A 12,360-nucleotide genomic window follows, 5' to 3' on the forward strand; every position below is an offset into this window, starting at 1 on the left:
TATTTGAAATGAACATTCAAATTTACATTTTACTTATTCTAATAGTAAATGTATCACATCGAAATAAGATATTTAGAAAGTGTTTAAAAAAAGAAATATGATTAGGTATTTATTAAGACAGGATAATACGTTGCTATATATCAATACACCCATTATGCATATGTATATGTGTGTACACACACACACATATATATATATATATATATATATTATATATATATATATATATATATTATATATATATATATATATATATATATACTGTATATATGTGACAAATTCGTAGGTAATTTGTATTTTCCTAACTATACAAACCTTAGCTATTTAAGATAGAGCCTCAGACTCCTTACTGAGCACAGTAGGAGATGGTCTGGGTCATCTGTTACAGAACGAAGACTCGAAATACGGAAAGAGCCAAACCGAGGGCCTGGCACTCCTGGATTCTGAGTCTTAGCAACAAACTCAGGGACGAACCTGAACGTTACCTCCCCCCATCCCCTTGAATGGGCGATGTCATACGAGAGACCATGAAGTTCACCAACTCGTTTGGCCGAAGCCAAAGAACACCGTCTTCCAAGTCAGGTGGCGATCTGAAGCCTGGCGTAATGGTTCGAAGGGAGGTCTCTTAAGAGACCTGAGAACTCGAACCACGTTCCATGGAGGAGGTCTCACTTCCGACTGAGGGCAGGTAAGTTCGTAACTTCGTATGAGTAAAGAAAGTTCCAGCGAAGAAGAAATGTCCATTCCTTTGAGCCTGAAGGCTAGACTTAAGGCTGAGCAATGGCCTTTCACTGCCGAGACTGAAAGGAGCATTTCTTCTCGCAAATACAAGAAGAACTCCGCTATTGCTGGAATAGTGGCATCGTGTGGAGAGATACCCCTTCCACGACACCAACCACAGAAAACTCTCGACTTTACCTGGTAGACCCTTGTGGAAGACTTCTGCAGGTGTCCAGACATCCTTTCCGCAACCTGCTGCGAAAAGCCTCTCTCTGGGAGGAGATGCTGGATAGCCTCCAGGCATGAAGCCGAAGCGAAGCTACGGCCTTGTGAAAGATGTTGGCGTGTGGTTGTTTGAGTAGCTCGTGTCGTGGAGGGAGTTCACTCGGGAGTTCCGTTAGGAGTTGCAGAAAGTCCGGAAACCATTCCGCGTGATGCCATAGCGGAGCTATAAGGATCATCGTGAGATTGACTGATATTCTGGTCTTGTTGAGTACCCTACTCATCAGACAGAACGGGGAAAGGCGTAAAAGTCGATGTTGTCCCACCGTTGTTGGAAGGCATCTTGCCAGAGAGCCTTGGGGTCCGGGACTGGGGAGCAGTACAGCGGGAGCTTGAAGTTCAACGCTGTAGCGAACAGATTCACAGTCAGGGAACCCCACAAAGTCAGGACTTTGTTGGCTACTAGACGATCCAAAGACCACTCGGTACTCACTATCTGAGACGCCCTGCTCAGACTGTCGGCGAGCACATTCCTCTTGCCTGGAATGAAGCGAGCCGATAGTGGAATCGAGTGGACTTCGGTCCATCTCAGTATCTCTACTGCAAGATGGGATAGCTGCTTCGAAAAGATGCCTCCCTGCTTATTGATGTAAGCCACTACTGTGGTGTTGTTGCTGTTCACCACCACAGAGTGACCCGCCAGGTATTGTTGGGACTGTTGAAGGGCCAGGAATACGGCCTTCATTTCTAGCAGATTTATATGGAGGCACTTTTCTGATTCTCACCACAGGCCTGAGGCCCTGTGGTTCAGAACGTGTGCCCCCAACCCTTTATTTGAGGCGTCCGAGAACAGCATCAAATCCGGGGGGAGGACGAGAAGATCCACTCCCTTTCGTAGGTTCTTGTCTGTCACCCACCACTGAAGGTCCCTCCGTTCCGCAGGACCCATAGGGACCATGACGTCCGGGGAATCGTGTCCTTGATTCCACCGAGACTTGAGTCGCCCTTGCAGAGATCTCATTCTGATGCGACCATTTGGAAATAGACGGGCCAAGGATGAGAGGTGACCGAGGAGACATACCCACGATTGAGCTGGGAGTTCGTCTCGTCTGAGGAAAGGATTTGTGACCCTCCTCAGCCTTGCTATCATGTCGTCTGATGGGAAGGCTTTGTGGAGATTGGTGTCTAAGATCATGCCTAGATATACCAGTCTTTGAGTAGGATTTAGAGAAGACTTCTTGAGATTTACCATGATCCCCAGATCTTGGCAAAGTCCCAGAAGTTTGTCTCGGTGTCGAAGAAGGGTCGACTCCGAGTCTGCTAGGATCAGCCAGTCGCCCAGATAACGGAGGAGATGGATGCCGATCCTGTGTGCCCACGATAATATCAGGGTGAACACTCTGGTGACAACCTGAAGTGCTGTGGAGAGAACAAAACACAGCACCTTGAACTGGTAGATCTTGTTGTCTAGGCTGAATCTTAAGTACTTCCTTGAAGACAGATGGACTGGGATCTGGAAGTATGCATCCTTCAGATCCAGTGTACACATGAAGTCTTGAGGTCTCACTGCAAGTCTGACCGTGTCTGCCGTCTCCATACTGAACAGGGTCTGCTTGACAAACCTGTTCAGAGCTGAGAGGTCGATGATTGGTCTCCAGCCTCCAGACGCCTTCCTTACAAGAAACAGTCGAGTGAAGAAGCCTGGGGACCCGTCGATGACCTCCTGGAGAGCACCCTTCTTTAACATGGTCTCAACTTCTGCCCGAAGGGCTTGCCCCCTTGCCGATCCCATGGCAAGGGAGCTCAACGACACTGGATTCGCTGTCAGGGAAGGTAGAGGTGTTGTGAACGGGATGCGATATCCCTGACTGATTACGGAAATCATCCAGGAATCGGCCCAGAGTTGCTGCCACCTGATCACGCAACTTTGTAGGCATCCCCCCACTGGTGGACGTGCAGGGGGACTGCCAATCCTAGCGTTTGCGGCCTCGGCCACTCCCTCTAGGATTTTTCCCTCCCCTGGAGGATTTTTTGCCTTTCCTGTCTTTGACAGGAAAGGGCTTCGACACCGTTGTCTTTGCTGTCACTGCCGGTTTCGTTGTCTTGGACAGTCGAGGTTGTTGAGGTGCTGGAGGTTTATTGGGCTTCGATGTAAGAGCCCTATGTAGAGAGAGTCCTGGTTGGACTTCCTCCACCTCTCAGCTGCCTGTTCCACGTCTTTGGGCTCAAACAAATTCCTTCCCAAGATGGAGGAATGTCTGAGCCTGCTGACCTCGATGCTGGGGACCTTCATGTGAAATCTTTCAGACACTGCATCTCAACGCTTCAAGATGGAATTAGCCCACAAGTTCGAGACTTAGTGAGCTAGAAACTCGATGGTACGCATGCCTGAAAGAAGGAAGGTCTCCAAGGCCTTCCTGGTACTCTCCTTGGACAGGTCCTTGGATCATAACAGGATGCCGAGAGACCCTAGCCAGATATCCAGCCACGAAGTTGCCGGCATGGCACACTTCGCCACCTTCTCCTGACTGAGGATCTCCGAGGCCGAGAAAGACACTTGCCGGTTGGAGAGTCTCTCTAGAGGGACTCCCCTGGTAAGCTCTTCCACAGAGTGGTGTAAGGGAAGAGCTAAACAAGACTCCTCCATGATCTCAAAGTACCTCCTCTGATGGACACGAAGAGGCGGGAGGAGTTTGTTGCCGGCGCTGGAATGGCTGGAGGAGCCAAGCTCGGAGAGCTGGCCCTCAACCTTATCTCTGGCACTTTTGACCCCTTGGGACCAAGGCAAAGCCACGCTGGCCTTAGGGGGTTTTTGATTGCCGAAGACTCGGTCCAGGACCGTGTCCTTACCCTCTCAAGGGGGAATCTCAGGATCCGAGAACCCGTTGAGTCAGAACTTGCCAGAATGCATGTTCCGACTCCTGTAGCTCTGCTCCTGTAGGGCTGGCAGCAAAGTCTCCTGTCCCCAAAGACACTTCTTGAGGGGACCCGTGGACGTTCTCCGTGGGTTTGGCTGGCTCTGGTCTCATCCTCGAGGACGACTTTGGGACAGTCTTAGAGTCCTTCGACTCCCTCCTGGGAGGGATACAGGACTCCAACAGCGATGGTGGGAGGCTCTTCTCCACCCCTACCCGAGAAGACTTCTCTACGCGAGGTGGGGTTTCTCCCATTGGTGCGATGGGAGAACGCCCATCTCACGAGAATCCCCTGAGGACAGGAAATCTTCGTCCGAAGGAGGAGAGAAAGTCTGGGGGGGGGGAGGGAGCCTTCCTCAAAGACTTTCGAGGAGCCAGCTTATCCCTTAGAGAAGTCACCCGTCATCTACTCCTCTCTTCCTTTACAGGGGGTTCGAAACTGCCACTGATTTGAGGCCCAACTCAGAGAAAGCAGGCTTAAAGGCCTGCATGACAGCTCTGACAAGGGACCCAAACCATGACAGCGGCGCTGTCAGAGACTCCCTCGTTTGATCCCTTGGAGTAGAAACCACAACAGGGTCTACCTGAAAAGAAGGGGAAGAAGCAAAGTTCCTTCACCTGTCAAGTGTTCTCCTGCCCTCCGGCGAGCGCGCTGGTCTGCGCTTGCAGGGGGGGGGAGACCTGATTGCGCGCAGTCCTGCAGCTTCGCGCGTGGGATCGCGCTGGGAATCCCTCTGCGACTCGCGCTGGTGGTCGCGCTGGCACTTGCGCGATGGGATGCGGGGGCGATGGCAAGGGTGCTCGCAGGTGAGCGATGACGCGCACGCGAGCGATGACGCGCGGGGCGAGCGATGGCGCGCGGGTGAGCGATGGCGCGCGGGTGAGCGATGGCGCGTGGGCGAGCGGGGTGAGCGATGGCGCGTGGGCGAGCGATGGCGCGCTAGCGAGCGATGGCATGCAGGCGAGGGCGCATGGGCGAGCGATGGCGGGTGGGCGAGCGATGGCGCGTGGGCGAGCGATGGTGCGCAGGCGAGGGAGCGCATTGGCACGTGGGCGAGCGATGGCGTGCAGGAGATGGAGCGCACAGGGGCGATAAAAGTGCGTGAGGGCGCAGGGGCGCATTCTGGAGAATGCCGAGGGCGCACAGTAGGATGGACAAGAGTTCGAGCGAGCGGAGGCGATTGCTCGCGTGCGCGTGGACGCGCAGGATCTTGATGAGCCCGTGAGATTGATAGCGTTGGGCGCGCGCATGGGATATATCCCTTGCGCACCCGCGTGCACATCTGCAATGGGCGAACGTGCAGGGAGTGCGTGGGCGCACGTTGGTGACTGCGCACGATGGCGCGTAGGAGAAGGCTGGCGAGCAGGCGGGGTCTAATGGCGCATCGGTGTTCGCTGGCGCGTAGGAGATTGCTGGCAAGCAGGTGAAGAAGATATTTTCCCTCCTACACCCAGAACCGAAGATCGTGGGCACGTAGGAGATCGTGGGCGCACAGGAGATCGTGGGCGCACAGGAGATCGTGGGCGCACAGGAGATCGTGTGTGCTCATGGCGCGCATCAGGATATGGGCACGCAGTGGTGTGTTGGTGAGCAGGAGAGCGCTGGTGCACAGGAGATCGATGGCGCGCAGGTGAGCGCTGGCACGCAGTTGAGTGCTGGCGTGAAGTCTCTGGAACAGGTGCTCGCTGCTGAGTTGTCTCAGGGACAGCAACTGTAGAGCGATTGCTCGCAATAGCACGCTGGCGCGCAGGAGAACGTTGGCGCGCAGGGGATACCTGGCGCTTAAAGGACTTTGTCACAATGTGAGAAAGTCCCTTTTGCCCCGAAGGGACCGTTGCCTGTTTGATCACAGGATCTGTGGGCGCCCACAGCGCGTCGGCAGCTAGGAAGGGCGACGGCAGGTCAGCTGGTCTGGCAGAAGTAGGAGATCGCGAACGATCAGCGGACAGATCCAGGGAAGTAGCTGAAAGGGTCAGTGAACGATGACGAGGTTCCTCTGCGGTGGACTGCGGCAATGACGAGCCGAAGAGGCGCCTCCCAACACCCTTGTGAGGTGAAGGAAGGCCTCTACGGCGGAGGGGAAGGCGGGCCTTACGCCTTATATGCCCTCTGGGGGCAGTAGGTTGACCGTCGGCAGTCCTCCGAAGAGGAGTCTCTGTCAGTGAACTACCCCGATAAGGAGAATCACCTGCAGGAGAGACCGTTGGACTTAGTTCCTCCCTCGAAGGAAGTTCGGAGGGGGGAAATAAGCCTTCAGCTACATCAGCAACAGGAGCAGAGGTTTGAGATAACTCGTCAGAAGCCTCTGCCACAACAACGTCGACGATAGACAGAGGATCAACCTCTGCTAACGTCGGCGACTGTTTGACAGCTGCCCCTAATCTGATTATGTCAAACAGGGCTTCCTTGGAGGGCGAGCCCTGAAGCCCCAAGGAAGCCCAAAGCTGTAACAAATCATTATTAGCAACACTAACATTAGATACATTTAAATCCTCCACCGGGGGGAAGGAGGAGCTGCCTCGCTATGGGAGGCAACTCCCTCTCCCAAACCCTGAGATCGGTCAATAGAAATGCGGCCTATGCTACCACTCGACAGCCTCTCGGAAGAAACCGATCGAGTGGGAGCTTCGGAGGAGGTTTGGGCTACGGAAGAAGAGTCCTTGGGATTTTCTCTCTCCAAGGAAGCCCTTGAAGGAGAAATATCCTGTTTAGACGACTTCTTCCAGCGCCGGGAAAACCTCTCCCACTGGGAGGTAGACCACTCCCTGCACTCACCACATACGTTATCTCTATCACACCGTTGGCCCCTACAAAAAGGACATAAGGTGTGTGGATCTGTGTCGACCGCCGACATATAAGTCACACAGGGTGGTCAGGTAAGCCGGGACACTTCCGCATCGCAGAGGCCAACTTCCAAACACTCTTTCAAAAAGAAAAAGCAAACAAAGATTAATGGCTGTCAGTGTACGCGAGGGTGATAGGGGACACGTCCGTCTAGCACCTGAGCTGATAGCAAAGTGAGCTCAGCACAGGTGTGTGTGTGTGTGTGTGTGGGGGGGGTTAGCAAGCTACCCCTCCCTACTACCCGCTAACTAGCATTAATGTACAGTTAGAATCAAAAGAACGCCGATACTCGGGAGAAATCTTTCGTCAGATGTCTCTAGTGTTCCCATGACAAAACAGACAAGGTGTTGCTCTTCTTACTACTTCTACGAAATGGCCGGAGCCTTCTCCAACCTTAGCGAACCAAAGACAGCAAAGGGCTGTCTTTATTAGCAAAAGCATACAAAAGTTACAAATCGAATTGCCATATTTCAATATTTATTATCATTTGACGTCTCAACTATCCACTGCAAATACAAAACACAGACACATTTTCTAAATAAATATATATATATATATATATATATATATACAATTACTATTTTTTGTCGGGGGGCCTAGTAGAGATCCACAGGGAAGGGTGGGGGGGGAGTCTCCTCTTCCCCACCCCTTGCCCCATCCAGTCCGGCACTGAGGAAATAAAGAAGTCATTTCTTGAGTATTCTTGATACAGCCTATAAGATACTGTATCATTTGATAACCATTAGTGTTCTATCAAATATTTTTTACCGTAATCATTATTGGTTGATTTGTAAAAGATAGCAGCAGTAGAATAAAGTAATTGTTGTTGCTGGAAGTTTGATAAGTAACTAAATTTAAGTATTACCATTGCATAATAGATAATCAGTGATGGATAAAATATATACTGATCACTTCATAACACCTCTAATACAATAAGAATTTATTACTTCGTTTCAAAAATAAGTGGAGGTAAATGAGGACGCTATTACATTCTGAAAAAGGCTATCAGAAATTTGTTTTATTGACAAATCATATGAAAAATACAAGCTTTTTAGTCTCAGAGCGACGAAATTTTCCGAAATTTTGTCATGAAACTATGATATACCTATTTTCCCAAAATGTATTCTCCTATAAATTGTCGGAAAAATACATTTGCAGATGGCATAAGCATAAAATTATTCCCCATGCTAATACCCTGACTGCAAGTTATCAATGATTTTATATTATATACAGTATTCGTATACATGACATAGATAACTTTGATACACACACATTACAAATATATATATATATATATATATATATAATTGCGTCTATATATATATATATATATATATGTATATATATATATATATATATAATTGCCTCTACATATATATATATATATATATACATATATATATGTATATATATATACACTGTATATATATACATTTATATATATATATATATATATATATCTGTAATGTGTGTGTATCAAATTTAACTATATCATGTATAAGAATACTGTACGTGTTTATATATATATATATATATATACAAGCACATAAACATATGTCTGTTTGTTTCTGTGATTATAGAAGTCTTCAATTCAATATAAACTGGTCACAGTTCTCATTTTTAAATTACGTTGAAAGAGATGATATGCAACTGTTCGTACTCAAATGGAACAATAATGTTTTCCAATCCTCGCTCTCAACAATAAAATGCAAGAATACAATGTTGATCCTCCAATGTCAGCGGACACACAAGTCTAGAAAACTTCGGCCAAATGCACATTTTCCAAAAGATTAAAGAAATTCTGAGGAGAAGGAAAAAAAACGTGAATGCGGAAGAACCAGGAAGTTAAATTTAAGTAGGTGGAAGTGATTTTTCGCAGGTTGCAAACGCTTCGACTTAAGTGAAATGTGCAGAAAGTAAATTGGAAAACGACGTCTCTCGTGAACTCAAGGTCACATAATTTCCATAATATTCTCGGAGAAAGTTGGTTAACTTTTTTGTTTACACAAAAATCGTGGCCCGAGACACCACTGAGGTTCATTTAGGCCATTAAGCTGAAAACAACAGTATCTGGTATTCATTAATTTCCATAATTATGATTTAAATGACTTTGCTCATACTTCAGTTATATATATATATAAATATATATATATATATATATATATATATACACACACATATGTATATATATACACATATATAGTATTCATTAATTTTCATAATTATAATTATAATAACTTTGCTCATACTTCAGTTTTATCTCTCTCTCTCTCTCTCTCTCTCTCTCTCTCTCTCTCTCTCTCTATATATATATATATATATATATATATACATATGTGTGTGTGTGTTTTGAATGTAGGTTGTCAGTCTAGCAATTGCAATAATATATCATCATGGTCGAGAGAAAATAAGAAAAAAAGATAATGGAATAATTGATGCCTTTGGCTAACGAAGGTAAAGCAGCACAATCAAACATTCTTTTCCTCCCCAAAGGGAAACTGGAAAAATAGAAGATAAAATTATAACCTATGTTCAAGTAGAAAGAAATAAATACCCTTTCTGAACGAGAGAAGGTTTGAGAAATCTGACAATACTGATGTAGGAAGAGAATACCAAACGTAAGGGGTATTGTAAGTGAATCGGATTTCCAAAAAATTGTCAATTCTACGTAGCCAAGACAGGACGTCGTTGATTATCGGGAATCATGAGTTTGTTTCTACGCTAGGATAGATGATCTAATCTTCGTAGTTCAACAGATCATAGACCAAAAACGTATGTGGAAAAAAATTATGCTTACTGTCCATAGAACGTTAGAAGAACCAATAATGGCAAACCGTAAGGTATTAGCTCTTTCTTCTAATACTCTACTCAGAACTGCAAAAAGAATTATTTCCCCTATTTTAAAGCCGAATTCAGCTAATCAACTTATTTTTATTCTCGGAGACAATTTTAATGATTAATTTTCAAACCCATGTAGGAGACAAATGTTGGGATTCGTTTCCCTGAATAAAAAAGCTAGATAAAAAAAGAGAGAAAAATATTCCTGAGTGATGAACATAGCAAGCACAAACTTGCAGCAAATGTTTTTATGTTGCGCAGATTGAAAAAAAAATTTTCCTTCATAGTTATATCTTAACGTAACGTCGTTACTGATCTTAAAATATTCAATATTTCTTATTTGTTACCCGTAATTTACATATTTTATTAATTTCCCTTCCTCGCTGGGCTACTTGAATTAAAGTGTACAATACGAGAGATAACCATAAAATTCACTAAAAAAAATATGTCTAAGAACAGCATGGTCTACAATATAGTAAGTGGGCAATTCCCCCCCCCCCAAAAAAAAAAAAATCCTTACTAAGAAATTTTCCAGACAAAGAACCTATGGATATTCATTTCAAACAAACAGGCAAAACATCAGTGGCTTCTTCCTCTCATACGTTTCACATTACTTATATTAATACATTGGATTATTGCCAATACCAGATACAATTCCCTACATACTTATTAACCTTCCTGCTCGTTATCAATAGCAACACTAGTTTTTTCACAAATTTCAAGCCCCTCAAAAGAGAGAGAGAGAGAGAGAGAGAGAGAGAGAGAGAGAGAGAGGATGCTATTTAGAGCAACATTCACCTCGCGACACGAGAGAACAGATTGGCTGGAGCATCTCAAAAGGAGGAAGTTCCTCAGCTCAGGTTGGCGGATAATGACGGGAAAAAGGGGGCGTAATGTTTCTTCAAAGAAACAATGATGTCACTCGTGTTTACACACAAGAGCCCCTAGGCAGGAGCACCATCATCATACTGCACCAGTCAAGAAGCCTCCTCGTCCGGTAGATGCAGATGATGATGAGTTTAATGGCCGTGAGATAGCGGCCTGAATCAATATGAAGCAGACGCTATGCTCCGGAGCGAGGGGAATCGCTATCGTTAGGGGAGATGGCAACAGGTAGGGAAACAAATCGGTGGGGGTTCTCGTGGTTCTTCAAGTCGACGCAAGCGATTTCCATGAACGAGATATGAAAGAAATATATATACAAAAAAAACCTGCACAGGACACAAATGAAATATATATATATATATATATATATATGTATACACACACACACACACACACACATATATATATATATATATATGTACATATATATACGTATGCATATATACATATGTATGTATATAAACAGTAATAAATATATATATATATATATATATATCTGCATATGACACAAAAGAAAGATCCATAAAAAATCTACGCAGGAGTCCTTTCAATGTATCGAAAGTGAAAAACCAATACGATACACATAATTATGCACATATTAATTGGTATATGAATGATGCACATTCAAGAAAATTTTGAAAACATTTCCATGTGAATTGTAACAATGATAATAATGCAGTGTAAAAAGAACACCATTTGCTTAAAAAATATAACTGATATCTTTCGAAATTACATCAACATTATCTTACGTCATAATTTCCAAGATTTTTAAGGTATGAAAAAAATTAATAATTCTATACCTTTGATATCAACAAAAAATTACTACTCATGCAAGTAACCTTAAGAAAATTATGTATCTTCCAAAAAAAATTCAAATTCACAGACATATACAATATATATATTTATATATATATATATATATATATCAGCAATCGCATTAAATATCTTCCTCACAAATATCTAACACACACGCACACACACATTATATATATATATATATATATATACATATATATATATATATATATATACATATATATATATACATATATATATATATATATATATACACACATATATATACTACACACATATATATATATACATATATATATACGATGTTTTCATCACCAATACATTAAATATCTTTCTCACGTATATAAAACATACACAAATACACACACACACACACACACACACATATATATATATATATATATATGTGTGTGTGTGTGTGTGTGTGTATATACTGTATATATAAACCCTTCTCTCTGACTGAGGTGGCTAGCAGAAGGTGTTAGCCTCTACATATCAAGAATCCATGTATATGTGTGTATATTTATACATACACACATATACATATATATATATATATATATATGTATGTATGTATATATACACATACATACATATATATATATATATATATATATGCATATATATATACATATATATATGTGTGTATGCATGATTATGTACTGTATATCACTGCCTCACAACTGTTGGTTCGATCCTTACCTATAGCCCTTCATTCGACACAGATGCAACCTGACCACTCCCCGTTTAATAGGGGAAGCTTCAGAAGGGTACCATCCCTCCATTAGAAACAGCTAAAGAAATACCAAAAGATTCGAAAAACACAAGACGGAAGTAGGCACCAGGCGTTTCGCAACAAGTTTGAAAGGCCAGTGTCCTAGAAACTAAAAGCTTTGAAGTATGAAGGTATCATTGGGATAAGATTAATAAATGTAGTGGAAATTTTTTTTTTTTTTTTATCATTATTCAGCTTCAATACGTACAGAGATTTAGAGGTTAGACTGGTGGAAATGATGGATAATTTCGATATTCTGAAATGATGTAGGTAGTTTTGGAAAAGTAGGACGTTAACATCCAAATAGCAACATTTGAGTGAAGTAAATTACCAAATATATTCTC

The 12,360-nt window shown here is 43.9% G+C and overlaps 1 protein-coding gene across 1 annotated transcript; it reads right to left on the reverse strand.

The window, feature by feature from the left end:
* Positions 1-5,231: 5,231 nt before the first annotated feature.
* On the reverse strand, positions 5,232-6,712 carry LOC137620811 (serine/arginine repetitive matrix protein 5-like). Its single transcript, XM_068351260.1, has 2 exons — positions 6,409-6,712; positions 5,232-6,163 (listed from the first exon to the last, which is right to left on the reverse strand). The coding sequence occupies exons 1-2, from the start codon at positions 6,710-6,712 to the stop codon at positions 5,232-5,234; spliced, it is 1,236 nt and encodes a 411-aa protein (XP_068207361.1).
* Positions 6,713-12,360: the final 5,648 nt, after the last annotated feature.

Source organism: Palaemon carinicauda, chromosome 27, assembly GCF_036898095.1.
Source record: "Palaemon carinicauda isolate YSFRI2023 chromosome 27, ASM3689809v2, whole genome shotgun sequence".
In the NCBI taxonomy this organism is placed as follows: domain Eukaryota; kingdom Metazoa; phylum Arthropoda; class Malacostraca; order Decapoda; family Palaemonidae; genus Palaemon; species Palaemon carinicauda.